This window comes from Rissa tridactyla, chromosome 11 (assembly GCF_028500815.1).
Source record: "Rissa tridactyla isolate bRisTri1 chromosome 11, bRisTri1.patW.cur.20221130, whole genome shotgun sequence".
Lineage (NCBI taxonomy): Eukaryota > Metazoa > Chordata > Aves > Charadriiformes > Laridae > Rissa > Rissa tridactyla.
Genome location: NC_071476.1, coordinates 4,788,358 through 4,814,749, shown reverse-complemented (window position 1 = coordinate 4,814,749; position 26,392 = coordinate 4,788,358). Strand labels below are relative to the sequence as shown.

General features: G+C 41.5%; 1 protein-coding gene across 2 annotated transcripts; it reads left to right on the top strand.

Annotated features, from left to right (window-relative positions):
- Positions 1-1,045: 1,045 nt before the first annotated feature.
- Positions 1,046-26,391, top strand: MAML1 (mastermind like transcriptional coactivator 1). 2 transcript variants are annotated; one of them, XM_054216923.1, is made up of 5 exons: positions 1,046-1,571; positions 11,372-12,781; positions 15,487-15,756; positions 19,632-19,746; positions 21,948-26,391. In XM_054216923.1, exons 1-5 carry the CDS (start codon positions 1,203-1,205, stop codon positions 22,937-22,939), a joined length of 3,156 nt encoding a protein of 1,051 aa, XP_054072898.1. In that variant the 5' UTR covers positions 1,046-1,202; the 3' UTR covers positions 22,940-26,391. The 2 variants fall into 2 exon arrangements, with proteins under 2 accessions (XP_054072898.1, XP_054072897.1); XM_054216922.1 differs by having other exon boundaries at positions 11,369-12,781.
- The last annotated feature ends 1 nt before the right edge of the window (position 26,392 follows it).

The following is a 26,392-nucleotide window of genomic DNA, read 5'->3' as shown; positions in this document are numbered from 1 at the left end:
GTGACTGCTGCTTCCACCCCTAACTGGTCTCCACTTAATGCCGCTGTTGCCTCATGGTTCCAAAAAAGGGGGTTTTGGTGGGTTTTTTGGGTGGTGTTGAACAAGGACTGTGATTTCATTTGCAGAAAAGACCTGTCCATTTCATAAAGGTACCTGTAGATGCAACTTGAAAATAAATCAATATGTAAAAACTAATCAATAAAGAAACTTAAGCTTGTTTGGTTTTCTTTGTCTAATTAGCAAAACCACCTCAGCCTTCATCGAAGTGGAGGGAGCAGCTTTGGGCTGGGAGCCGGTGCCTCAAGTACTGAAGAGGAGGTGACGGTATCCCATCGGTACCTCCGTTGTGGCGGGACTGGTTTCTCCCCGCACCGCAGCCAGGTGCTGACTAAACTCGACGTTTTTGACCCAAAACCAGGGCTTCTGCGCGGCGGCGGCAGGTGAGCCGGGCCGCGCTGTGCCCCGCAGGGCGGGGCCACCCATCCTGTCAATCACCTTCGGCTCCGCCTCCCGACGCGCCTGAATGGCTGCGCCGCTGATGCCCCGCCCCCTCCCTGCCTCTGCCTTTTAAACGCGCGGAAGGCCGCCTCCGGAGCCCCGCCCTTCCCGCCCACGCCCTTGCGCCTTCATGCGCGCTGCCGCGCCTTCCTATTGGCTGGGAGGGATGTCCCTCACGGCTCGTGACGCGCTACGCGGCGTGACGTACCCCACCACCCAGGAAGCTCCGCCTATTTATTCTCAACTCGGCTCTTGAGGGGAAAAACAATTTCAAGATGGCGGCGGCGCGGATAACAATGGGGAGTCGGGGGTTCGGGCCGGCCCGTGCCTGAGAGCGGCGGCCGCTGGGCCGCGCCGCGCCGGGAGGGAGCGGAGCGGGCTCCGGCTGGGCCCTGAGGGGAGCGGGCAGCGGCCGCCGGGCAGGGCTGAGGGAGAGTAGCGGGGGGAGCGAAGCGGCACCGGCCTCGGGGGAGAAGGAGGAAGTGGGGCGGGGGGAGCGGAGCGGGCGCCGGGCCGGGCCGGGGGGAGGAACCGGGGCGGGGGCGAGCCCGCCGGGGAGCCTAGGTAAGGCCCACGGGAGGGGGGCGGGTGTGGGCGAGCGGCGGAGGCCGGGAAAGGCCCGAGGGGGGGAGTCCCCCGCCATGGCGGGGGCCGGTGTGAGGAGCCGGTGAACGGCGGCGGCCGCCCCCCTCGCTCTCCGGTCCATGGTGCTGCCCCCCTGCCCCATGGCGGAGTTCGTGGTGCCGCGGCACAGCGCGGTGATGGAGCGGCTCCGCCGGCGCATCGAGCTCTGCCGGCGGCACCACAGCGCCTGCGAGTCCCGCTACCAGGCCGTCTCCCCGGAGCGCCTGGAGCTGGAGCGCCAGCAAACCTTCGCCCTGCACCAGCGCTGCCTGCAGGCCAAGGCCAAGCGGGCCGGCAAGCACCGGCAGCCCCCTCCGGCCCCGCCGCCGCCCGCGCCCCCTCCGCCGGCCGCCGCCGTCGCGGGAAGCGCCGACAGGACCGGAGCCAACGGGCTGGAGGCCGAGACGGCGAGCGGCGATCAGCACGGCCGCAGCAGCACCTTGATTGCGGTAAGCGAGGGACCGGGGGAGTTGGGGCCGCGGAGGGGGCCGGCGGCCGGTGCGGTGGAGGCGGGCTGGCGCCCTGAGCCCCCCGGCCGGTGCGGTGGAGGCGGGCTGGCGCCCTGAGCCCCCCGGCCGGTGCGGTGGCCCGCGGTAGGAGGGCGGAGGTTCGCGTCGGTTTGCGGAGCGTCCCCGCTGTTCCAGCTTTGCAGCCGATCGGGACCGGTTTATTTTCACTCTTGTCACCTTTGAGTGCTGGAGGAGTGCATAAAAACTGCTGCCTGTTCGGGTAGGAATAGGGGGTAGGTAGCCTTCCGTGATGGCTGCAGGCATTCGGAGTAGCGTTCTGAACGTTTCTGGCTACTTCACCTAAAATGTCCCTGTAGAAACTGTCAGAGGAGCATTACTACTACGGTGGCTTTGGATTTTTTATTTGCTTGCTTATGTCTTTAATTCAGGCTGTCAGTATTTAGTGGAGTCACTTGATAAGGTTATGCTTATTACTGAGGGGGTATTTTTAACACAAATAATGTGTCTGTTAATTCTGGTACATATTGGAAAAAATTTTAGTGGAAAGGCAGCTGCTTATTTGCCACTCACTCTAGTGGGTGTGAACACTATGGGAATCCCACTCCACCCATTAAAAACTGGCTTAGCTCAAAATCTTAATGTTTCTCTGGCTTCTCTAGCATTTCTGGTTGTCAGGATATATTCATGCAGCCCTGTTTGTATATCAAGATAGCTATTGCTTAACTTATTCTGAGCCCTTTAAATATACTGCTATGTAGTAACGTGTCAGTAATGTAGGTTAGTAGGATAACCTCTTAAATAAGGGCTGCCTGTCTTAATGCCTGTCTGTCTTAAAACCAGGTATTTCTAAATGGTGGCCTACATGAAAATGATACAGTACTGTCGTGAGTGTCTTTAAAATGGGATACTGGATTAACCTGAGACATTTCTAGATTAATATATAGATGAAATCGTATTTTTAAGGTGGTCTGTGGTTTTGATCAGATTAGAAGGGAAGGAGGATGTGATTGTCTCCTGTCTTGGTGGACCTTATTTAGTTACAATTTTTAAAATGGAATCGTGATAGAGCTTACTCTGTAGTTGGATATGACTGGTCATGATGTGAAATATTGAAACATGGGGCTCATCGTTGTCATCTTTAACGTAACTAGTACTAGGCAGCGTGTGTGCAGTTTGCAATATTTACAAGATGAACTGAAAATGTTATTCAGCGGAATTGTTTCTGTTCATACTAATATACATACGAGAATCTGGGACTTGCTGACTTTTCTGCAGACTAAGATACTTGTGACACAGTTAGAGCACTTCGGATGGTGTTAAAGCAGGGTACTTGAGGAGGAGAGAAACCTTGTGCATTCCTGACAGTGATTCTGTAAAACTTTCCGGGTAGCCGTTGTTTGGTAGACTGATCTTGAATGTAAACTTGTGTCAGAACAAAAGTGACTCAAAGTCATGTTTTATTATCTAAAGTCTTGGTGGCATTTCTGTTTATTTCCTGTCGGGCTCGAAGGCTATTTGCATATGGGGCTCTATCCATTAATAATGCGTATACACACTGAGCTCTTTAGCATGTCAAATCCGGTTGCTTAAACTGCCACCACACATCTTCATATTGATCTTTTAAAAGAAAGATGTCTCTAATTCATTGGTGATGTTTCTTTTAAATTGCTTTGGATGTGGATTTGATCTAATTAGCATCCACTATAATGAGGACTCTCAACAGCAACGAGGTTCTGAAATGCACTACACATCTGGGGAAGCCCTTCTTGTACAGGAAGCTGCTGCCAGCGGCCAATTTACACAACAGAAGAGGGTTTTAGTGTATGAATGACTCTTCCTCGTGCTGGCCTGCTGTTTCCTTCCTAGGATACATGACTCTAAGCTTAATTGCAACTGCTGATTCATCACCTCATTACTAGGGTATAAAGTTGGTTTGCTTAGTAATTCAAGTTTTGAAAAAAAACAGCTACAAAAACCCTCTGCCGCTCATTTAATTCCTTTGGCATAAAAGGTACCTCTCTAGGTTGGTATTTTACCTGTAGCAATCATGTAGCTGTTATCAAGACCAAGCATGTGCTTTGTACAGGAAGGACATGGGTTTGGTTTACAATATTCAATAAAGTTTGGATGAACACCAAAATTATCTTGTTTTAAAATATCCTGCACACATTCCTTTCAAAAGAATGCTGCTAGATCAGTGAAACACGCATCATATCAGCTATTGCTGCTGTTACGATCCAGAGTTTTCCATGAAGCTGCATATGAATCTTCTCTTGGAAACTGGTACTTGGTGTTGAAAGTTAATGCGGCATTTATTTTGATCCTTGAAAGAGAAAGCAACTCATGTAAAGGTAGAAGTTTGTGATCTAGCGTTAGAGGGTTTGTAGTAGAGGGATGTGAAGCTGCATTGCCACAAGTGTGGACAGTGGACAATGTGTGTGCTCCCAGATGCTGTACTTCAGAGCGTCTTCTGCAAATTCAGTATAGTCGTGGGGAAAAGGATGGCACCGCCACTTCCTTCTTAATGTCTTGTATGATTTTTCATGTGGCCAAAATCAGGTATTTTCTTTTCCATTAGTCTTTTCTCTGTTTTAGATTCTAAAGTTGGATGGATCTTGCTTACAATCAGAAGCAAGGGATAGATTCTTCTTTTGTTTTCTTACTAAGCAACTCTAAAATTTGAGTCGCAGAAACCAAGAGAATACAGTATTGATACAGAAGTACCTTGGATGATTTGTGCACCATGAAGGCCTGTCCCTTCACTTGAGGGAAGAGATGCAAAATTTGTTAGCTTCCTAATATTTTTATGAATTTTTTAGACTATTATTTAATGGGGAATTCAAATGTTGAAATTTACTTGACATTTCGATTGTTTAAGATGACATTATTAAGACTATGTTCAAAGTAGAAGATACTTAGTATTTGGATAATATATTGTCTGTTGTGTTAATCTTCTATTTTTGAGAAACAGGGAAGAGACAGGACTTGTCCCCTAGAATGTTTTTTCCTCTGCCAAGTTCTGATTTGATAAAGTTCATTCTAATAATGCTGTTGAAATTCTCTGTAGTAGAAAGGTTGGCTTCCTTGTATTTCTGTGATAGAGTATAACGGAGCGTATCACTGAGCTGAACAGGAAGTCTTTCATTGACATGTGAATAAGGAGAATGGCAAGATCTGGATTTTCATCTCCCCTCCTTGTTTTATGATGTGGTCTCCTGGAAGGAGACTTGCTCCCTCTTTCTTACTGTTTCCCCCCCCGCGACCTGAGAGCGGCTGTTGTTTAGATGGCTTGCTTTGTCTAGAGCTGCCTCAAAACCACAAACAGTATTTCTGGCATGGGCAGAGACGGTCTAGTTGGTGGCCTGTCTTGGGAATGCTTTGTGTTAAAGCTGAAGAGCAGACCAGCTTTTATTTGGGAGCCATAGAAGCTTTTACATTAATAGTAGGCGAGTTCTAATTTAAGCAAAGGCACCAAGTAAAAAGTTTAAAAAGAAATTCAAGCATAAGGAGAGCAAAGCAATGTTTCTTGGTTGAAAAGACCTAAAGTAATAAATTAAAGGGAATGGATGCCTGGATTGTACTGACAAGCATTAATAGCATTCCACTAACGAAGCTCAGGCTAGTACAATAACAATTCAGAAGACCTCATTTTTGTGTAAGCTGTGGTATAGGGGTGTTAAGCTGTGAAATTATGTTTTACCACAAAAATAGCAAATTATTTCCACGTTATTTATACATAACTACAGTGCAGTGTAGGCTTGCCACCATTGTTTGTTTTTGCTGACAAGTCTGATAGTTTGTTGCCCAACAACTCAGACAGGTTTTTCTTTGTCTCCTTTTAATTCTGTGTGAGGTATTGTTGTATGTTTGAAACGTTTCCCTTACTAGATTAGTTAGATATGCAGTGATGCTTCCTAAATTGTAAGGATCTGGGAGTGACTGATCTGCTGCTGCTGTTTAAGTTCAAGTGAGGTGGAGGATCCGGCATTGCAGCTGAAGGCACAGCAGTTTTTTTGATTCAGCAGAACAATTCCTGTAGCAGAAGCTGCCCCTTGTGACTAATGCAGGCATGGGATATTTATAGACATGCATATCCACAGCCCTTCTTCGCTCCAGCAGGCAGTCACCCAAATACAAAAGTCTTCTGGAATTAAAGTAAAAGTCAAAATTAAAATTAGTCCAGCAGTTTGGTTCTGACAACACAGTGGAATGCAGGAACACATTGGGTAATAAAATGCCTTCCTTGCAGGGGGAGTGCAACTTCGGAAGCTGTGGGTGGATGCACAGTTAGTGGAGAGTTCTTACTGTGTCGTGTAGTCAAAATGTTATGTTTTCTATCCAAAACTCGTGCCCTACAATTTCTGATATTTGCATTGTTGTTCCAGCTTAAGAGGTTGTCATCTTTGTTGCTCTTGTCCTTGGCCAGGCAGGAGAGGAGAATCAGTGTCTATAGAGGACCTACTGTAAACTCTGGTTCATGGGAGCTTACCTGGGCTGCAGTACTACCACTTCCGTGGCAGAAAACCAGATATGTTCTATTTTGGTTTCCCCATCTAGGTGAGAATGCTGATATCTAGCTAGGACATGTATTGGAACTAGATTTTTACTATGTTTCTAGAGTAATGTAGCATGTCTTCTTTGAAGATGACCAGCATTGTATTTCTCTTGCTGGTATTTCATGACAAATCTTTGTAGACATAACTTAACCCTGGAACTGAAATGGTAAACTTCTTCCAAATAAAATATAAAAAATTAAAATTCTATTGAATCCTGTAAGAATATTTTAATCTCTGTAGCAGATGCTTTAAAAAACTAAACAAGAACATTATATGGAGCCTAAAAGGCACAGTATTGGAACCAAATTTTTTTAAAGTTTTGTTTCTCCTATATTCAAGAGATATTTTTTCAGAAAAAATGAAACTTGCATGCAGTTTCTATTTTATATGTATATATTTATTTACTGTCTTCAGTTACATGACTCAAAGTATAACAAATTACTGGATTTTTACAGAAGTAGTTTAGTTGACTATCCTCAGTTTAAAAATTCTGCATTGTGATGGACTTCTTGCTTTCAAGCAAACAACGTGAACTAAACTTTCATGCTTGATAATGCATTGAAAGGTTGTTGGCTTCAGATTAATATCTAAAACCAGCTTCAGGTATTGAGCGTTTCACACTGATGTTTTGATTTCTGGAATAATCTTTATATCTAAAAAAAAAACCCCAAAATATAAAAAAAAAAGCTGAACACCCTCCCCCCAACAAACAAAAACCCCACCAGAACAACTTTGTGCCACTGTTTTGATCAGTGATTCATGCCCCTTTCCCACCAAGGCAGTAAGAGAGCACTGCACTGGACTCTGAAGTTTTCAACTCTGCCAGCAGAAAAGGTGGAGATGAAGTTTTAAAGCTTTTCCAGTTTTCTCTTGTTGGGCTTCTGGGGTAGTTTGTGGACAGTTTTTATGAAGTCTGCCAACTTGCCCCTGCAGCAAGACCACAGTATGGCTGAGCATCATTGTGGTAAAACTGGTGGGTTTGAGACTTGAGATTGAATATATTTTATGAAAATTATTTGTGTGCTGTCCGTTTTCTGATGGAAGCCTTGTCATGTGACTGGGCATTCATCCATCTCTGGCGTTGTGGTCCTGTGTCCTAGTGAAGTACTGCGAACTACGTGATCAGGGGCTGCTTGTGTTGGGCGCCCCTTTTGTTGTGATGGATGACACCTGGGTTTTATCAGTTTGTGTTCCTCGCATGAGGAATCAACAGTTACAGCCTGACTTGCATGTGTGCTCCTGCCAAGTGTATTACCATGTTGAGGAGTCTCTGTTTTGCTCATGTGAATAAAATGCAGCTCTGATGATGTGATGTGGAGGAGGTGCAGCCTATGGTTCTTCAGTGGCTCTTTGAAAAACTGTAAGTCCATCCTGTCTTGGGCTGAAGGGCTGAGGCCCACTTACATCCCTTTCTTTGCACTGTTCCTATATTGGTTTGAATACTTTGGATAAATGCTTTTGGGGTGATACTTTTAGGCAAAGCTAAATAGCAGGGATTTTGGAGGTTCGTCTTTTGTTGGGAAGTTAAGTAGGCTGAGAAAATGGGAATACATTTCTGCATCTGATCTTGTGACAATAGAAAGGATTGGCTCATGCATTATAAATAAAATTGATTGATTCTGCTAAGGAAACCCTGGACAGCATATCAGAGGGCCACTGTGCCTTACAGAGTGATAGTGGATAACAAAGCTAAAGGGATTTTCTTAGTGAGTAGGAAGCTTGCTTTACTTTGTCAGTTTTTCTTTTTTTTTTTTTTCTTTCTGAGTTTTGGCAGAAGAGAACAGGTTTTTCTTGCCTTGAGTACTCTGTTGGAGCAGCTTGATATGTAGATAGCTTGCAGTCTGACTTGCATCTCACATGCTCTTGTTATTCTTTTTCCCCAAAACCAGATTATTTGTATAGGCATAGCCAAATTGGGGAAGAACTGAATTTAATATTTCTTTTTCTGTTGTGAAATCAAGAGCTGAGGTGGTATGTAAGAAATGCGTCTAAGAAAGGAATTTCACAAGAGAAAGTTGCATTATTTGCAGGGTAGTTATATGAATGTATTTGGTGTGAGAACTTCAGATTGTGTTACTCAAAATTAGACATGAGTAAATAGAAGGTATCAGGATATATTTCTAATAGCAGAGGAGAAGGAACCTGTAACTTTTGGCTCCCACAAATTTTTATAGCACTGTCTTTTCTTGAGAGAGGAAAGGAGGTAGAAGATGGAGCACTGTTACTAGGTTAGTTTTAAGCTGTTTAGCTGGTGGTATTGTAGATAGCGTAACTACAGTAGCATAAATCTGAGTGTAGACTTATTGCCACTATATGCAAGTAGGCTTTTGACTCACTTTAATGTGAAAAGTGAATTAGGATGCAAGTGCAGTTGGTGAATAGCCTCTAAAACTCAAAAGTTAAGTGTCCTGGTTACGAACCGGGCTAGAAGATAAGCAGATTTTCGTCTTTCCTGTGTGTCTGTTGGCTGTTGCGTACAGGTAGGATATCTTTCAAATAGTCTTAGATTTAGCTCAGGTGAAGCAAGGCTTGAAGCAATCGCCCCCAAATTCTGTGTCATTAGTGAATTTATTAAAGTGTTGTTTTTTGGTTTTGTTTTTTTTTTTTTTACAAAGTAATATAGTTTAGGTGAAAGAAGGTCTTTTTCTAGAGTGACTGAAGTCAAGATATCAGCAAAAATCAGATATCTGAGTGTTATAACCAATAAAACCCGTACAGATATGAAAGCTCCTAAGTTTGGGGGTTTTTTTATTGAGGGAAAAGAGCCTGTGATGGAGATTAGGGGTTTATATCTTTTTTTAGACTACAGTAAGTAGTCTAAAAAAATCATCCAAGCTTATAAGCATGGATGATTTAATCTTAGACTTGTTAGTTGCATATATTGCAAATGGTGTAGTACAGTAGCGAATACCTTAGGACAGATTAACTTCTGGAATATTTGTCTAGCAACCCAGGTGGGCTTTGCAGCCTGTGAAGAGCTGTGTGCAGTTATAGCTATAATGCCACCAAAATCCTAGTTGCCTTGAGTTGTCTGTATGAGTTATAATTACAGCAATGACCCCAACGGGCATATATTCTGGTTTTATATAGAAATTTGCTCCAACTATGAGTATGTTCAGTGTGCACCACTTGGTTATTACTTGTATGTCGGTTTTCAGGGAGTGTGTTTTTTCCTAGTGATTTAGAATTAAGGAGGATCCATTCCTAAAGTCTGAGTGATTGACTCATCATATGACCTTGGGCAAGTTACTCATCCACCTTGAGCTTGGGTTTTCCCAGTTGGAGTATTAAGTAAACAATGGCAAACTTGCTGAAAGCCAAATGTCGTGATTGCGTTGAGGCTTCTTTGCTTTCTGTTGTTTTGCCTTTTGCAAAAAAAAAAAAAAAAAGTAAATATTATTCTTTCAAGTTGGTATTTGAAAAATTCACTTTAGATCTGGTACTCCAAGCTGTAGACTTAATGTTCAAATTAAGAGAATTCAAGTTCCAGCCTCCTCTCCAAAAGCACACCTCACCTCATCCTGCTAGGTCTTCTGCTGATCTCACTACTCTGCTGCTGTTTCCATGAACCATCTAGAAGATTATAGTCTCTTGGGAAGCTGCAGTCTATCCCTCAGATAAAAATATGATTTTGCTGCTACCTATGCAAGCATTAATCAAATAGTGTTTTTTCCAAAGATCAGCTAACTGTAGGCTGTTTAAAAAAAAAATAAAATTACAACAATTAACTGTGAACCAGTCCTTCTGTCCTTAAATCAAAGAATGCTGTTGCCCAGGCAAGTGCTGTAAAATTCTCCTGATAATTTATGCTGGCTCTACATACACCCTCTTGCTTGAGCACTGAGATCTTGAGGTTTCCCCTGTTTGTTCTTGGATGAGACAGTTTTCCCCAAGGCTTAGTGGACTGCATTGTGGAGACTGCGAGTAATATTAAAATAAGCATACTTGTCTTGAGGTTTGTTTAATGAACTGCTTTTCTGCCATCTGAGAAAGCTGCTGTTCAATGAACCATGCTTCAGGAGAGTGGCTTTTTTGTGGGGATTCTCCTCATGTGCCCTGCTGAGATGTAAAAAGGTCCTATTTTTTTATGTAATAAGGACGCTCGTACAGGTCAGAGGAGCTGACGGGAGCTTTCCCTCTTTGAGTGCACTGCTCTGTTCCAGCAGCGTCTCTGCCCTACAGGTTTGTCTGTCTTGGTGTAGCGTTCCAGCACAAGCAAAGCACAAATTTTTTTATGGAATGCACCTGAGGGAAAGAAAAGTTTATAGTCATCTTTGATGTGTGCATGAATTCTGTTTTCAGATGTTTTTGAGGTCAACGGAAAAAGCTTTATATTTGAAAGAGCGCTGCCAGGAAGGAGAAGTTGAACAAAGGCTCTCAAACTCTGTGAAACTGTTGCTGTACCCTCTGGTTGCTTCTAGGTGGCACTACAAGAAAAATAATATGTACATTCACTAGTTGTGAGAAGCCAACTGTTGAGCTGGTTGGGGCTCTGGTGGTTATAGTGCAGAGAGGAGCAGCTGGCAAATAACTCTAGGAGAAAGGAGGAAAGGAGTAAACTTACTCTGCCGTGATAGAATTGACTGAACTCTGAATTGCATTTTACTTGTGTGAAACAGTCACTTAGTTTGTCACTTAGTGACAAACTGGTTTTGCTTTAGTGCCAAAAATGTGATTGTGTACAAAATTTATATATGTAGTTCTTCTCCAAAAATTATAATCACAAGAGAAATGGTTTTCTTTTTCTCTAAATATTTAAATGTGAGACTGCTTTATAAAGCAGTCTTGGAGAACAATTACACTGTGTGTACATGGGCCAAATAAAATACAGGTTTTTATTCTCATCTAAAATTTGAATCTTAACATTCTTTAATATTTTTTTCACTTTGAATAGGAAAAATAATAATATATTCCAGTTCACAGCCATTTCTCAACTTCTTGTTTTTTGTCAAAGTATATGGTGGCTTTTGGTTTTGCTTGAAGGAGGGGAGAGGACTGTTTGAAGCAGGGGGCTCTGTTTGATATAGTACATATTTTTGAAAGAGATTATAGTAAGGAAGTAATCTCATGTGTGACTTATAAAACAAATCTTATCAAAGGAAAGATGTAACCTTTTTTTTAACCTTTGTTTTAGTCAGAGCTAGACAATGTTCTAGTAAGAAACAAAAATCCTAATCTATGAAACATAAAACTAAACAACTAAAACCTTTTTTTTTTCAGCAGCTCCATGAGACTGTGAAAAGAAAGCTTGATAGTGCTGCTTCCCCTCAGAATGGAGACCAGCAGAATGGCTATGGTGATGTATTTTCTGTGTCCAAGAAACTGCGTCGTGATGATGGTCTTGGTGGAGTGAGTGGTTCTTCCAATGGAATACCCCCTGTGTCTCCACTCCATCATCTTGACAAGAAATCTGGCAGTGGAGATACCTTACAACTTAATGGAAAACATCCGATGGGTCTAGATGGCATCAGCAAGAAGTGTCTTCCAGATTCCAGCCTGCAAATGAATGGAGGTGGTGATGCTGATGACTCGTTTCCTCTGAGTTTGAACAAAGAGCTGAAGCAGGAGCCCGTAGATGATCTTCCATGTATGATTGCTGGAGCAGGGGGTTCTATATCTCAGAATAACTTGATGCCTGATCTTAATCTTAATGAGCAAGAATGGAAGGAACTTATTGAGGAGCTTAATAGATCAGTGCCTGATGAAGACATGAAGGATCTCTTTAATGAAGACTTTGAAGAGAAAAAAGATGCAGATTCTTCAAATTCAGCTGCACAGACTCCATTGCCACAAGATATTAACATAAAGACTGAGTTTTCCCCAGCACCCTTTGAACAGGAACAGATGGGATCTCCACAGGTGAGATCCACTTCATCAGGTCAAGCATTTATTGGTGCTGCTTCTGCACCTGTAAGTGCCGCTTCTCCAGCGGTTGGTAGTTCTCAGACTATGTTTCAGCCTTCCAGTCAGTCAATGACTGAAAATCCTAATCAGTCCATGATGCAGGCATCAAACCACTCTCAAAACGTCCAGAGGCCTCTTCCCAATGTGTTGTTACCTGGGAAGGGTGCAGGAAGTGCCAAAGAAATGTCTTCTGCTCATCAACTTCAGCAGATTGCTGCCAAGCAGAAGAGAGACCAGATGTTGCAGAACCAGCAGCAAGCTTCACAAGTCCACCAAACAAATCAAATGTCTACGTGGCAACAGTCTGGGCCTTCTCATAGTCCACTGGCTGTCCCATATACCATGGAGAATCCCACCAGCCCATCGGTTTACCAGCCAGACTTCAACAATCAGAAACTCATGATGCCTACTATGGGAAATAAAAGCTCACCGAGAGCTGGAGGCAATTACCATGTGAACATTTTGGGTCATCAGCAAAACAGCTTGAACCAGAACCCTGTGAACAGTCAAGGCTCTATGCTAGACTATGGGAACACCAAACCTCTCTCACATTACAAAGCAGAATGTGAACAGGGGGTTACAGTACCTGGGCAGAACAAGACTCCCATGTTGGCATACATACAGCAGCGCCAGCAGGCACCGCTGGCTCACGTGAGCGATGACCAAAATGGGATGATCCTGTTGAAACCCAAGTCTGGAAACATTGCCTACCGACTACCGCACAGTCAGGTGAATGTTCTGGGGTTTGTTACCTTCGTTTAGTAGCAGATTTAAGGTTTTGCAAGAGGGTGTTGGACAGGTAAGGCTAGAGAACAGACTGCTTGGTATTGTTTCAAAACAGTCGCCACGTGATTTTAAATAAAACGCTAATATGCAGTAAGCTGAGACAAGAGTCAAGAACTCTTATTTTCTGCTGAGGACAGTTTTTAATGCCGGTTCTAGGTCATGTAGTAATGTGTGATTTCTAGCTTAATATACTTTGTGGGCAACAAATTATGTCACACTTCATAGAAGCTTCTACTTAGGAAGATGAATAGATGCTTTGTAAACTTTTGCCTAAAATAACTCATATAAAACTGTAGTGTTAAACAGTGTTCTCAAAGAAGCTTTGATTTCTTTACCTTCTTTTTAGTCCCTGACTTGTGTCAGAGTTGGCTTACTATAAAAAGACGTGCTTTTGGTTCCTTCTTTTTTGATGAAAGGTGGAAGTGGGGGCTGCATTCCTGATTTCTTGGGTATTCCTTGAGATTTTTCAAATCTAAGAATTTGTTATTGGTTAAGTCTCTGGGGATTGGGGAAGCATGGGCTAGGAGAGAATGATACCTTCAAGAATGAATAATAGAAATATTTGTCTGCTTGAGGCAATATGCTTCAGGCTTTCCTGTAAAGGAAAATTCCAGATGGTGCTTCTTTGCCTTTTATATAACTGATATTACAGATATGCTGCAGGTGAAAATTTATGTAGTGGATGGAGGTATAGATTCTTTGGCATTCTGTAACATGTGCCTGCAATGCACATCCTAGAGGGCTTGTTGAGAAGAAAGGTCTTTGCTGTATGGGTTAAAGCTCCTCTAGCGAAAGCCATTGGAGATCCAGCTCTAGTAATATGTTCCCTCAACAAAACAAAAAACCTGGGAAAAAGATCTGATTAGTCTGCAATAAAGACCACACTGATGTACAAATAAAAATCTGAGATTGATGTGTGCTTCCTAAGGCACAAAAAAATTAATCTCTTCAAAAGCTAACAGAAGTAACAATCTTAACAACATCTTGATGGAAGAAGAAGGGAAGGGTAGAGGTGATTTTGTCACATCTCCCCCTCAGTGACCTTCTATCTACACTGCCACGCTTGCATTGAATTATCAGAAATACCGATGAACGCCTCTGGAGAATTTCTGAAAAGCTTGCACAGCATTACCTATATTTGGCTCGTGGTGTCTTATGAAAGTGCAGAGAGTGAGAACCAACAGCTGAAACCATTAGAGTCGTAGAATAGTTTGGGAAGGAAGGGACCTTTAAAGGCCATCTAGTCCAACCCCCCTGCAAAGAGCAGGGACATCTTCAACTCAATCAGGTCACTCAGAGCCCCGTCCAACCTGGCCTGGAATGGTTCCAGGGATGGGGCATCGACCGCCTCTCTGGGCAACCTGGGCCAGTGCTTCACCACCCTCATGATAAAAATGTCTTCATTATATCCAGTCTAAATCTACCCTCTTGTAGTTTAAAGCCATTACCCCTTGTCCTATCACAACAGGCCCCCCTAAAAAGTCTGTCCCCATCTTTCTTGTAAGCCCCTGTTAAGTACTGAAAGGATGCTCCAAGGTCTCCCCAAAGCCTTCTCTTCTACAGGCTGAATAATCTCAACTCCCTCAGCCTGTCCTCACAGCAGAGGTGTTCTATCTGTCTGATCGTTTTTGTGGCCCAAATTAGCTGAATTCTAAACTCGAAAGTAGTATTTGTTTGTGTAATTAGTGATGAGGCTGAACTGTGCTTAAAAATTGTCAAATTTCGAGTGGATTTGCCGGTAGAAAGAGGACAGTATCAGATCTTGAATTATAATTGTTCCGTGTTATTTTTGCTTATCCCAAGTTCCAATCTCCAAAAAAAGCAGCCTTATGAAAAATTAATAACAGGCTTATCTATAGTAGTATTTTTCTCTGTGGAATATAAGGCTCATTTTAATCAGGGATAGCCTTCTTCCCCTTCACTTGCAAATAGTAAATGCTCTGATACTAAAAAAAGCAACTCTAGGAGGGAAGGCGTAAACACTCGCGGAATTAAACATTGACAGAAGAGGCAGGATTTAAATAAATGATTTGTATAATGAAAATTTAAAACGTAGTATTTGAAAAGCTGCTACCAAAGTAAACTGAAGCTGGTGTGTAACTAGTGCCGTTCCCCTGGCTGAGCAGAAGCACGCAGGGCTGTACTTGCCTGTTTGAGCTGGACTTTGGGAAGTACTTTGGGACTGAAGTTAAAGCCTCTATTCCTAAATGTTGTGGAGCTTCTGACCTTAACTCCAAACTGTCACTCTGTGTCTGGCACTTTATAGATGGGTTTTTGGTTGTCTTTAGCTGAACTGGAAACTGTATCACACTTTGCCTTTTCCATTAAGCTTCACAAGTGAAGAAGCTATTGCATAAGGATGGCAAAATGTAAGGAACTGATCTAATTTTATTAAATAGTGTAAATGTACAAATAACCAATAACTGACAATTTCTGTTTTTCTGAGATGTGTTATGATTACCTCCCCTGTGTAGGCTTTGTTTATAAAGTCTCTCTTCCTTATCTTGTGAAATGATAAAAATAATGCATACAAACAGTGGTCATCGCCATGAAAATGCCTTTGCTCATCTGGTAACTACATACAGTTTCTAAATTCTGGAGGGCTAACCTTTTTCTGTAACTCATGTCACTTTTTCTGTGTTCTGCAGGATCAAACCCCCTCTCCTAACGTTCCTCGTGTTCCGGTTTCTGTCCCGGGCCCTGGCGTGGGTGCCCAGGCTCCCAATGTCTCCATGGCAGGTAACCACAGCAACCCACCTTATCTCAGCAATCAGCAGCAAGCAGCAGTGATGAAGCAACACCAAATGCTGATGGACCAGCAGAAGCAGAGAGAGCAGCAACAAAAGCACTTGCTCATGGAGCAACAGAAGCAGCAATTCCTAATGGAGCAGAGACAGCAGCATCTTCTGGCTGAGCAGGTGAGAGGGGCCAGCAGTCTTTTTTTTTTCTTGGTGGTGATTTGCTTTGGTGGATGAAACAGCATTTGAGATTTTTCAGTTATCACATTACAAAATAGGGGATGTAAACTACAAGGTGCTTTGGTATGGTAAGTATAATTGCTGTTTTATGTGTCTAGAAAAGTAACCCAAATAAGTGGCACTTGATTGCTGAGACTTACTTTTTCTATTATTACAAGGCACTGTGCTGAATGAAAAGAATAAAATAGGTAGAATTGAGTAGTGTGAAAATACAAGACAACACCTACATGGAGAGAATGTATCATGCCAGCGGTGGTGTAATTCTTTGTGAAAGAAGAAAGGCAAACGGAATCAGAGCAAAAATAAAAGATAAGGTTGGGATACCGTTGATGTGTTCTGTAGAGCTTTAAAAATGGAAGCAATGAGGAAGGGACTCTGTAAGTTCATTGTGCTTTCTGCCTTTCTTCCCTGCGAGATCCACAACAGTTCATGTTTCAAATTTTAAAACATCATTCACTTGTTTATTTGGGGAAAATAATTAGACATCTGCATCCATCTTACATCTTACCCTGCCAAAAGAATTTAACTCTGCTGTCCATCAAACTGCAGAAAGCTGCTTTAGGCCTCTCTCAGGGAAATGGGCTCCTTATGTGAACCTTTCTAAGCTTTAAACTTTCTGCACGTCTTTCAACTGGGAATCAACCCAAAGGGCCTTATTCCTGTCATCAGTGCTTTTCTGCATTTTTAAAAGTCCATGCAGCCACTTTCCAGACACTGGCAATGTACATACAGAGAAATTTTTAATATCTGTTATGAAGGAAGGGGAAGATGAATTTTCAAAAAAGGTTTGAGACGCAGAGAGAACCTGGCATTCAGATCTTCCGGAAAAAGTGTAATGATCTGGACTGCTGAAAAGTTTTGCTTTTGAAGGTAATGGGGGGAGGGAAGAGACATGGAAGATGTTGTCTTGGGGATAATGGAAAAACAAAAGAGCCAGTGGTTTAACGGAAAAAAATGTGAACTTCATCTATTCCCAAGAATTAAAAAAATGTTAAAAAAAAATTTAAATGCTCTGGGGTCCTTCAATTTAAATGCTCTGGACTCCTCCTGGAGTTGAGAATGTGTAATTTCCTTAATTTTCAACACTGTTAGAAGCTGATAAATCTCAGTGTTCTCAGCTTTAAAGTTGGGAGTTGTTATGCTGGTGGGCAGGATTTTTGCTGTAATAATAGTTTGGAAAATAGAGGTGGTGAGAGAAGGTCAGGTCATGGTTGTGTGTGGGGACACACATCTTAACTTTTATTGCAGCAGCTGTCTATCAGAAGGTTTATTTAAGAAAGAAGGAAATGATACAGACTCTGAACTGCAAATGTGTGAAAGCCCATTTTGAGGGGAAGGGCATAGTAGAATCTGTAGTATTGTGGAGCTGTGGCAGTGCCAAGTCCTTGCTAATGGCTGTTCTGGTCACCTGGAGAGTTCCTTTCAAACTGAGGACTGGGTTGAGGTGACAAAAAAGCCGCTTCAGTTCTTCACCCAGTGTAGATAAAACATAAGAATGTGATTGGCAATGTTTTAAACAAAATTGTATGAATGTTGGTAAAGATACATATTTTTTTTTATATTTGGGTAAAATACAATTTGGGCTAAGGGAATATTGTGGTGGAATACACTGTCAAAGACTGAAGGACAAAGAATGCCCAAATCATCAATAAAATTGTATTTTCTGTATGAGTTCTGTCATCTATAAAGGTGTATAAATAAATATAATACTTATTAGTAAATCATTAAGTTTTTGATGACTTGTATGTTAGTTTCAAATGTCAGAAATTGCTAACGTTACTCTCCCAAAATGTTAACAAATAGGTACTCTTTGAGAGAAGGTGGGGAGAAAGGAAATATGGGGTCTTGGCATCCTGCTTGTACTTCTGCACCACTGGTGAAGGGCAGTTATTACAGCTCTACTAGAGCTCGTACAGCTGTGGCCCAGTAGGATTCCTTAGCTAAGTAATGGACCTTCCAGGTGTCAGACCTCTCTAAGCGTCGGGTGGGATATTAACAGGGTGATAAGTAGCATACCTCAAACAGTGTTGAAATATTTTTCTTTTCCTACCTATTTGCTTCTGCTTAGCCTGCACATGTTGCTGTAGTAAATATCAGTATTATGAAAATATTTTATTCCTGTCTTAGTTACGGTAACTACAACTAACTTCTACAGCTTGCATCTTTGTATAGTGATACTGGGACTCTCATCCCAAATAAGGAGCAGCTTTGCTTTGGAGCTGAACAAACTTAGATATTGCATTTGCCATCTTTCTTGGCGTTGCGCTGCCCAGTCAAGCTGGATCTTGTTAGCATTCTAATTTGATTTTTTTTTTTTTTGGATATACATGATACTGGATGAGTCTTACAAAAAAAAAAATCTGAATGAGTTGATCTCTATTTTGCAGGAGAATTGCAGTTTCAGGTAGCTTCAGGGCCATTTCCTGCCACTCTAAAGCTGTCTTTACGTTTGGTGTTGTGCATCTCCCCCCCCAACCCCACCCCCACCCCGAGCCAGGTTCTGCAGCTCTAGGTTTCTCTCAGAACTGTGGCATCTCTTCTTGGCTTCTGTGGTCAGCCTCTTTCAGGTTTGACTGGTCCTGCAAGCAGCAGGTCCTTTCTGTCAAGCAGCCTGCCCTCTTCATTCCTCTGCATGTCTCAACAGCTGCGTAGTTGTAGACGTTTCCAAAGGATGGTAGTAATGCATATCTGCCGGTTGGTTACGTTGCACTGGTCTCTTCTTCAAACGCTTATTGCTCGTGTCTTTACCCCAGTACTCTTGGAAGGGAATTTCTGTCCCCTTCTGTGCTCTCTCTAACTTTGCAGATAAGTAGGTAGTTGTGCATTGTATCACTACTTAGTTATCTCAGAAATTCAGTCTGGTTGAAGATACCTGTGGAAGAAGAGCCAGAAACACTATGCCTGTTGTGTTTCATATTGTAAAAGCAGCCTGTTGGCTGTTCACTCTGTCAGGATCTCCGAGTGTACCATTAGTGCATGTACACTCTTGACATTCCCCTCAACATTTTAAATTTCATTTTCCCAAAAAATTTCCTAATAGAAAATCTGCTTGTTTTATTTTTTGAATTATTTTATCATAAAGTAGATGTGCTTTTAAAGAGGCAAGGTTATTTTGAATCATTAGTCAGGTTTGTTTCAATTGCTTGGTGCATTGTTAAGAAGAATGATTGCAACACTTCTGTAGCTTCTGTTATAAACCTAGTTCAGCAGTTTTCCATAATCTTCTAGGAAAACCTGTGGTATATAAGAATTTGGGTTTGCATATTTTTTTCATTTTTGAAGGCAAGGCCTAGAAAATATTTACATGTTTAGTTTTTACTTTGCTGTGTAGCATTGTTGATGTTTATGACTTGTACTTTTTCGTTAATTTCTAAAAAGAGCTCAAGAATAAATTCATCTGGGGGTAAAGAGCAAAAAAGCACGTGTGAATTTTTTTTATACACACTTTCATTCTTTTTGTACCTGTCAGTGTCTTTAGAGTATTGCTAAAAATGCCTATTGATTATGTCACTGATTAAAAGACTAACATCTCAGATTTCCAATGTCTGAAGGCTTCAGACGTGCATTGCAGTAACTCCCGTAATGCGTGCTGTTGTCCTGTTGTCTCTGAGTTCCCAGTCTTGTCACTCATCAGATTAAATTGACTGTGTTTGAATCTTGAGAACAAAGGTCTGAAGTGACTTTAAGGCTGCAGAAGCCCCTTTAATTACCAGCTCCGCATAAAAGTGTGCAGATAGCTTGTTTTTATCCAGGATAGTCACCCTTGGAAAAAGCTTGGCTTGTTTTCTAATAGTCTTGCATTGGACCTTTCTCAGGAGAAACAGCGGCAGCAGCAAGAGCAGCAGCTGCAGCGGCATCTGACTCGGCCGCCTCCCCAGTATCAGGATCAACCGCAGAATCCGTACCAGCAACAGGTTGGGCAGTTCACAGGTACGTAAACATGGCAATTGAAATAATGGCAGAAAAAAATACCAGGAGTGAAAAACCAAGGTGTCGTCAAATTTCCTGGATTGAATGGCTTATAATTAATTCATTACAACATCTCACGTCACTGTGCCTTAAAACTTTTAGACCTATACTCTGATTCAGTTGCAAATTAACAGCCTCCACTGTCTCGGGTATCTGGGACAACTTAACCTTCTGATTCTTAATATTGCTTTGGAAGTGGGTAAAATTCTTAAGTACCTTCGTTATTCTAAAGGCCTTTTTATACTACCATTTCCCTTTACAGGTTGTGAATTCTACTTAACTTCAATATATTTGTGTGATACTAGAATTTGGGTTTTTTTTTCTGAAGCCTAACATCACTACTGCTTGTATATATCACAGGCCCTTGTTAAAGAAAAATAAGGGATGTATTGTTTCTCTCATCTACTAGGATGAGTTTAAATTTCTCTAATATTATCCCTGCTACCTTTAGAAATGAAGAGAAATTAAATTGCATTCCTTACATGTTAGCGTCCTGCTTTTTTTTTTTTTTGTAGGAGAAGCAGCTTGTTATGTGTTCAATGTATTAACGCTGATAAATAAAAGATGATGTTACCATTATCTGGAATAGCTTCATGAATGTGGTAGAACTAGAAAACAGTAAAAACTTACCTCCTTACCTGAAAAATCCTTACTTAACAGGGCATCGAGAAGCCGCTTGGCTTTTTTGATAAACCTAGAGGACAAAAAAGTGCTTATTCCCTTCATTTTGTTTCCTTACTCTCTGTGTTCCCACCGAAATAAATACTGAAGGGAAACGGGAAACGATGCAAATAGCAATGTGATACTCTCATTCTGATGGCACTGGTGACTATGCAGTGTCTTAGTAGAGCTATGACTGGGTTTTGTTACTTAACTGAAAAAACTTGATAGCAATACAAAAGGGTTGTGTGTTAACACAGTGATCAGTAGCATCCTTCAAATATTGCACTGAAACATTTTTTTTCTCCTGCCACTTTTTTACAGAAATACAGTGGTACACCTGTTAGAAATAGAGTACGTTTTGCTATAATGAACATCAGTGTTAAAACTATGTTTTCCTTGTTATGATAATTGTAATTGTTTTTTTGCATCTGAAATCCTGCTATGTGTACTACCTCTTCACTGTAGTGTTCCAGTAAGACTGTTTCCCACACACACAACATCAGTGTTTTTATGGTGTGTTTTGTTGATAACTAATTCGGTATAATTTGAATTATATTTGAATAAAATTATATTTTAATAAAAACTGAATTAATAATAATAGAGAGTCAATATTCCTCAGATAGCTTAAAATATGAAAAAAAATAAATCTGCAGCTTTCTTTTTGGTTTGAAAGTAGAGAAAGTACTAGTGTAGGTAGGTTTCCCTTGGTCGACTGTAAGAAGTGGGAGGTGGGGTTATATACGTTACACTTCACTGTGCTTTTCTATTCTTTTTTTTTTTTTTTGCTTTAAGTAGTGGGCTGTTTCTTATACAGGAAGAAATCTTTTTACTCAGAATTTACAAGAACAAAGGACTTTTTGGGGTTTGCTGAGAAGACATTTGTATCATCTTGCTTGGTTGTCAGCATTGCATATTAACATAGCAAATAATTCATTTGCTATGTTTCATTTCATTAACATTCAAATATTTCATTGTGGAAATCCAAAAGATATTTGACCAAACATTTCTGAAAGTTACGTAAAATAGAAGAAATTTCTGGAATGGGGAAAATGCAGGACTGGAAACCCTGCAGTCGTACAATAAGAGATATACAGTGTATGCATGGAGTAACTGACAATGTGTGTGTAGTAGGTGGTATTTTTTAACAGCCTGGCAAATTGTGCATGCACTTCAAAGTATGTGTGTATACCTTTGTTCACAAAGAAAGGCAGAGTCCTACCTTTAATTTTTTTAAAATTGATGATGCTGAACTCTTAGAAGTGGTATTCAGATTTTTTTTAGGACATTGCCATATCTGTGTTTGAGATCAAGGTGGAGATGCTAACTGGAGCAACAATTGACACTCTTTAATTAAAGTACTGCTGTCTGTGTGTTGGTTGCAAAGGTCGCTTTATCCAAATGCAGCTGCAGCTCTGCTCTGGATTATAGCGTCTACAAGCCTTGCTTGGCTCTGGTTGAACCGAGATACTTACTGTGCAAAATATTTCTCTGTATTTCAGGGTCATCTTCAGCCATGCCTGGGGTCAGTAATTTAGGACAGTCCAGCTCCAGTAGTCCACGGATGTTTCCTCAGACCCAGAACATGATTCCGATGGGACCTGGACACAGTTCTGTTCCTCCACTCCAGTCAGGCTCCAGTCAGCAGGATCGGGGGGTGACTCAGTACACCAATATGCAAAACATTCAACGAGGGGGATTGTACAACTTGGCGTCTGGTATGACGCAGATGGTTCCCCAGCACGCAACGCAAAGTGCCAATGGACAGCCACCAATGCAGAGACAAGGCAGCTTGGGCCAGGGCGCTGCCGTTCCGGCGGGGTATGGGCAGAACACCTTAGCAAACTCAAGTATTTCTCAGCAGCACAGTAAAGGTGCACTGAATCCAACCTTATCTAAGCCGCAGATGGCAAGAGTACCAGCTGCTATGGGTGCTCAAAATCCGTCTTGGCAACACCAAGGTATCCCTAATATTAACAACCAGACACAAGCAAACAGTGGCCTAGGACCGTTTACTGCCAGCTCCTCTTTCCACATGCAACAAACTCATCTAAAGATGGCCAACCAACAGTTTGCCCAAGGAATGCCTCAGGTAAGCCTAAGCACCAGCAGACCGATGACCTCTATGAATGCTGCCGTCTCTGGGCAGATGTTGTCCTCATCTTTAGGTGCCCAGCAGCGGACAAACCCACCTACACAACAGCAGGTACCCTCACAGCAAGTCTTGCCTGGCATGAACCAGACTGTTCCAGATCTGAATGCTTTCAACCAGAATCCAAATCAGCAAATGCCCAACAGAGGTAATCTGCACTGTAGTCAAGGGTACCCTGTGAGGACAACCAGTCAAGAGCTGCCTTTTGCCTACAGCGGCCAGTCGGGCAATAATGGACTTCAGAACTTAACTGGTGACACAGATCTGATAGACTCTTTGCTGAAAAACAGGACTTCAGAGGAATGGATGAATGATTTGGATGAGTTGTTGGGAACTCATTAAAATGGGGCCGGGGGTGTGGGTTCTACTTACTTTTTTAATTATTTCATGAAATATAAACAACACTTGGACCAAAAAACCTGTGGCATTGAGGAGACTTGCAGGCATTAGAGGTAAATGGTTGGGAAAGGGACTGGAGCTGCTTCTCAATGAGTGTTGATACATGGGAATGGCGCACCAAGCAGGTCTGCAGGAATAGTGCGCTTTATCTTGGTGTCTCTGAGGAATCGCACACTTGAACAGGTCAAAAAATATTGCGCGTGTCCTAGCCAGCCTTTCAGAAATCTCACTTGTGGTGTTCTAAAATTAATTTTTTTTTAATTATTTAAAAACAAAACAAAATTCCACAGAAATAGCGCAGAAAGAAAGCAAATAGTTGCACAAATTGTGTTTAGGGCTTAGTCTGCTGCAGCTATTACTTGCAATCATTATTTGTTTGTAGCTTGACAGGCTATTATAGTATTGTCCATCAAACTTCTGACTTTTTATTTGAGAAGAGGCTCTATGCACCTGAGTACGCTTGCAAAATGTTTTGAATTGTTTCTTTTCCCCATTGCTGAAGCATGTGCCTGTACTCTCAAAAAGCAAGTGATATTTCACAGTAATTATTTCTAGATGCTGGTAATAGATGAAAGAAAGTATTAAAACCTGGCCAGTTAGTCTAGGTAGTCGTCTTAATAGATTGTAGTCTTTTAAGCTGCAGTTTGCACTCTGTTGTAGAGAGGCACAGTTCTTGGCTTATACCTTGCTGTGTTTAAAGGGGGAATTTCTTCTGGGAGAACTTTTGAACTCTAGTAGGTTTAACATGAATTGTAAAGCCATTTACTTTGCACCTGTTTCTTCATAACTTATTTCCAAAGGTAGTTGTATTTAAATGAAGGCTTTGCTTCATGACAGCTCATCTAGTTTTTCTTTGTTGTAAAAAGTAAAACTAACTTTTGAGATCAGTTCATTCCCCAGAGTTAGCAGTGACACAGTGAGCACAAGACTTTGTCACTTCAGGATAAAAAGGAGGAAAAAAGAATTTGGCTGAGAGGTGGGAAGTCCTTATCAGCAATAATAGCACAGGCAGCCTGGGAGAATACTTGTATCAGGGTTGCTCCAATATGGAAGTCTCCCCCTTTAAATACCTTTTGGTGTTTTGTTTGTTTTATTTTTTAATACTGGGTTACGAGTTTGATAATCTTTCTATAGAGACTGGTGGATTTACTTCTTTAATTTCCCTTGAAGCAGATGCTGATTCTTCAGCTCAGCCCAAGGAGACCTCTTATCCGCATGTTGGGGTCAGTCCCAGAAAGGACAAAAACCGCAATGGGAACAGTCTGTGTTCCAAAGTCCTTACTTTCTACCAAAAAAATCCCCTATCCACCAACAAACCACCTTGCCTTAACCTTTATTTTAAAATGAAAATAAAGTTGAAAGCTTTTGTTTTAAATGCACAAATACCTCTTCCCTTTTAAGTCCACTTTTTTGGGAAACTCCTTTAGACTTTCTAATCAGACCCAGCGTTGTGATCTAAAAGCAATTTCCTTCAACACAGACTGGCTTCTTCAGGAGTTTTCTGCACTGCAGAGATGGGTGAGAGAGGGTTTTTTCCAGAGTGGGTGAAGGGAAGTGAAGGATAATGTTGATTTCAAAGAAGGAAAATACTTTACTGTATCTGCAGCTCCTTTATGAGACAATTTGCACTTTTAAAAACTGCTTTTTAACACTAATACTTTAACCCTTTCCAAATATGCATGGAACATGGTCTGTCCAGCACACTTACCTAGTGTGGATGAATTACGCTCTGTTGAACAGATTTGATATTGTATCACATTGAACTGTTGGTGAAAGATGTGCATTGATCAGTGGATCCCACCGTTGAATAGTGGATAAAACTTCACTGAAGCAGACTTAATCCCTCGTAGAGCTTTTGAAAAGATAACATAAAGATTGTCTTTGGACGGGAAGACGAAGGTGTTAGTGACTTTGGTTGTTGACACTTTTGGTATTTTCTAGAATAAGTAGATGAGATGCAAATAACTGTTGCTAACTTTTCTTATACTGGCAATCTAAGAAAAGAGCTAGTGAGTTTGGTTTACTATTAAGTTAAACCAAAAACTGGTCCAAGGTAAGTGTCATTAGAGGAGTATAGATATAAACTAGCAATGGCAGGGGAAGGAGTGTTTGCTGTATTTTTATTTTTAAGGGTTAACTTTGCACCAGTGTGCCTTCCCTTCCTGTTGGGGGTGCTTGGGACCTCATAATTTCAAGTGACATCCTTTAATGTCACTATTTTTTTCTCCCCCTTACAAACGCTTGAGAGAAATAACAGGGTAGCAGGATTCAGCTTTTCTTCCCTGTTTTGGTTGTGGTGAAGTCTGCTACATTTTCCAGTAGATTTTGCACGCAGACTTTGTTCTGAATAAGTCAAAATGCAATCCATCCAGTTGTGATTTCTTAATTGGAGGAAAAGGACATCTGCCGTTTGCATTATTACTACCAAAAAGGCAATCCAGCTAAATGTCCAGGAAAATGCAGATGTCCTCTTTCCTCCGCTGTTTCTGGAAGCTAAGGTGGATATTGCCCTGCTTGACCAGAGGGTTTGTTCAGGAAGGTATCTAGATTTGATGACAGGGCCTTTTCATGGTACTGTTGGAGTAAAATTAAGCGTGATTCTAGGCAAACTGGGTTACGATGCCCATTGGTCTTCGTATGTGAACAGGCTCCAAACAGCATTTAACCTGGTAGAAAAAACAGCCCTCGCTTCTGGTTGTGGTCCCTGTCCACATAATACGATCAGGCTGTTGGAAATACGGTATCACTGTAACAAAGTTGACACAGTTCAATGGAAGTGAAAAGACGGTTTAGATGTACATAGGTGCATGGGTAGGGCTGGGCTTTGCCTTTATGCCCTTGAACATGTAGCTGTCTGTATATGCACTTGGGCTTTCCATTTGCTGCAGCTTCAGAGCAATAAAATAGATCTCTCCTGAACTGTACCTGGCCAGCCGCCCATGGCTTTATTTATAAACTGCGGTTTTGGTTGGGTAGGAAAGGTGAGAGTGTCACTGTGCAACATCCACTGCCTTCCAAAAACCACGATTCAATTGAAAAGGGTGCTCAAAATTTTGTTATACACATTTCCTTTGTGTAAATAAATGTTTACAATTTTATATTAAAGATTTGAATAAGAGTTAGATCTTCTGACTGTATATTTTTTACTTTTTATAGATTTTAAAACTATAATTCTTTATATATGTGTTTGGGGGGTATTATGGTAAGTTTTATGCTTGTAAATGGAGAACAGTTGAATTTGATGCTAACCTTTATGAATTTTTGTCATTGAAATGTATAAAGAGTCCATTAATCCCCTTATTCTTTTACTACAATTACTGGTGCACACCAAAAAGAAATCCTTCACTTCTGTTTTATCATTATAAAATAAATATTTTGCTAGTGTATTAAACATAC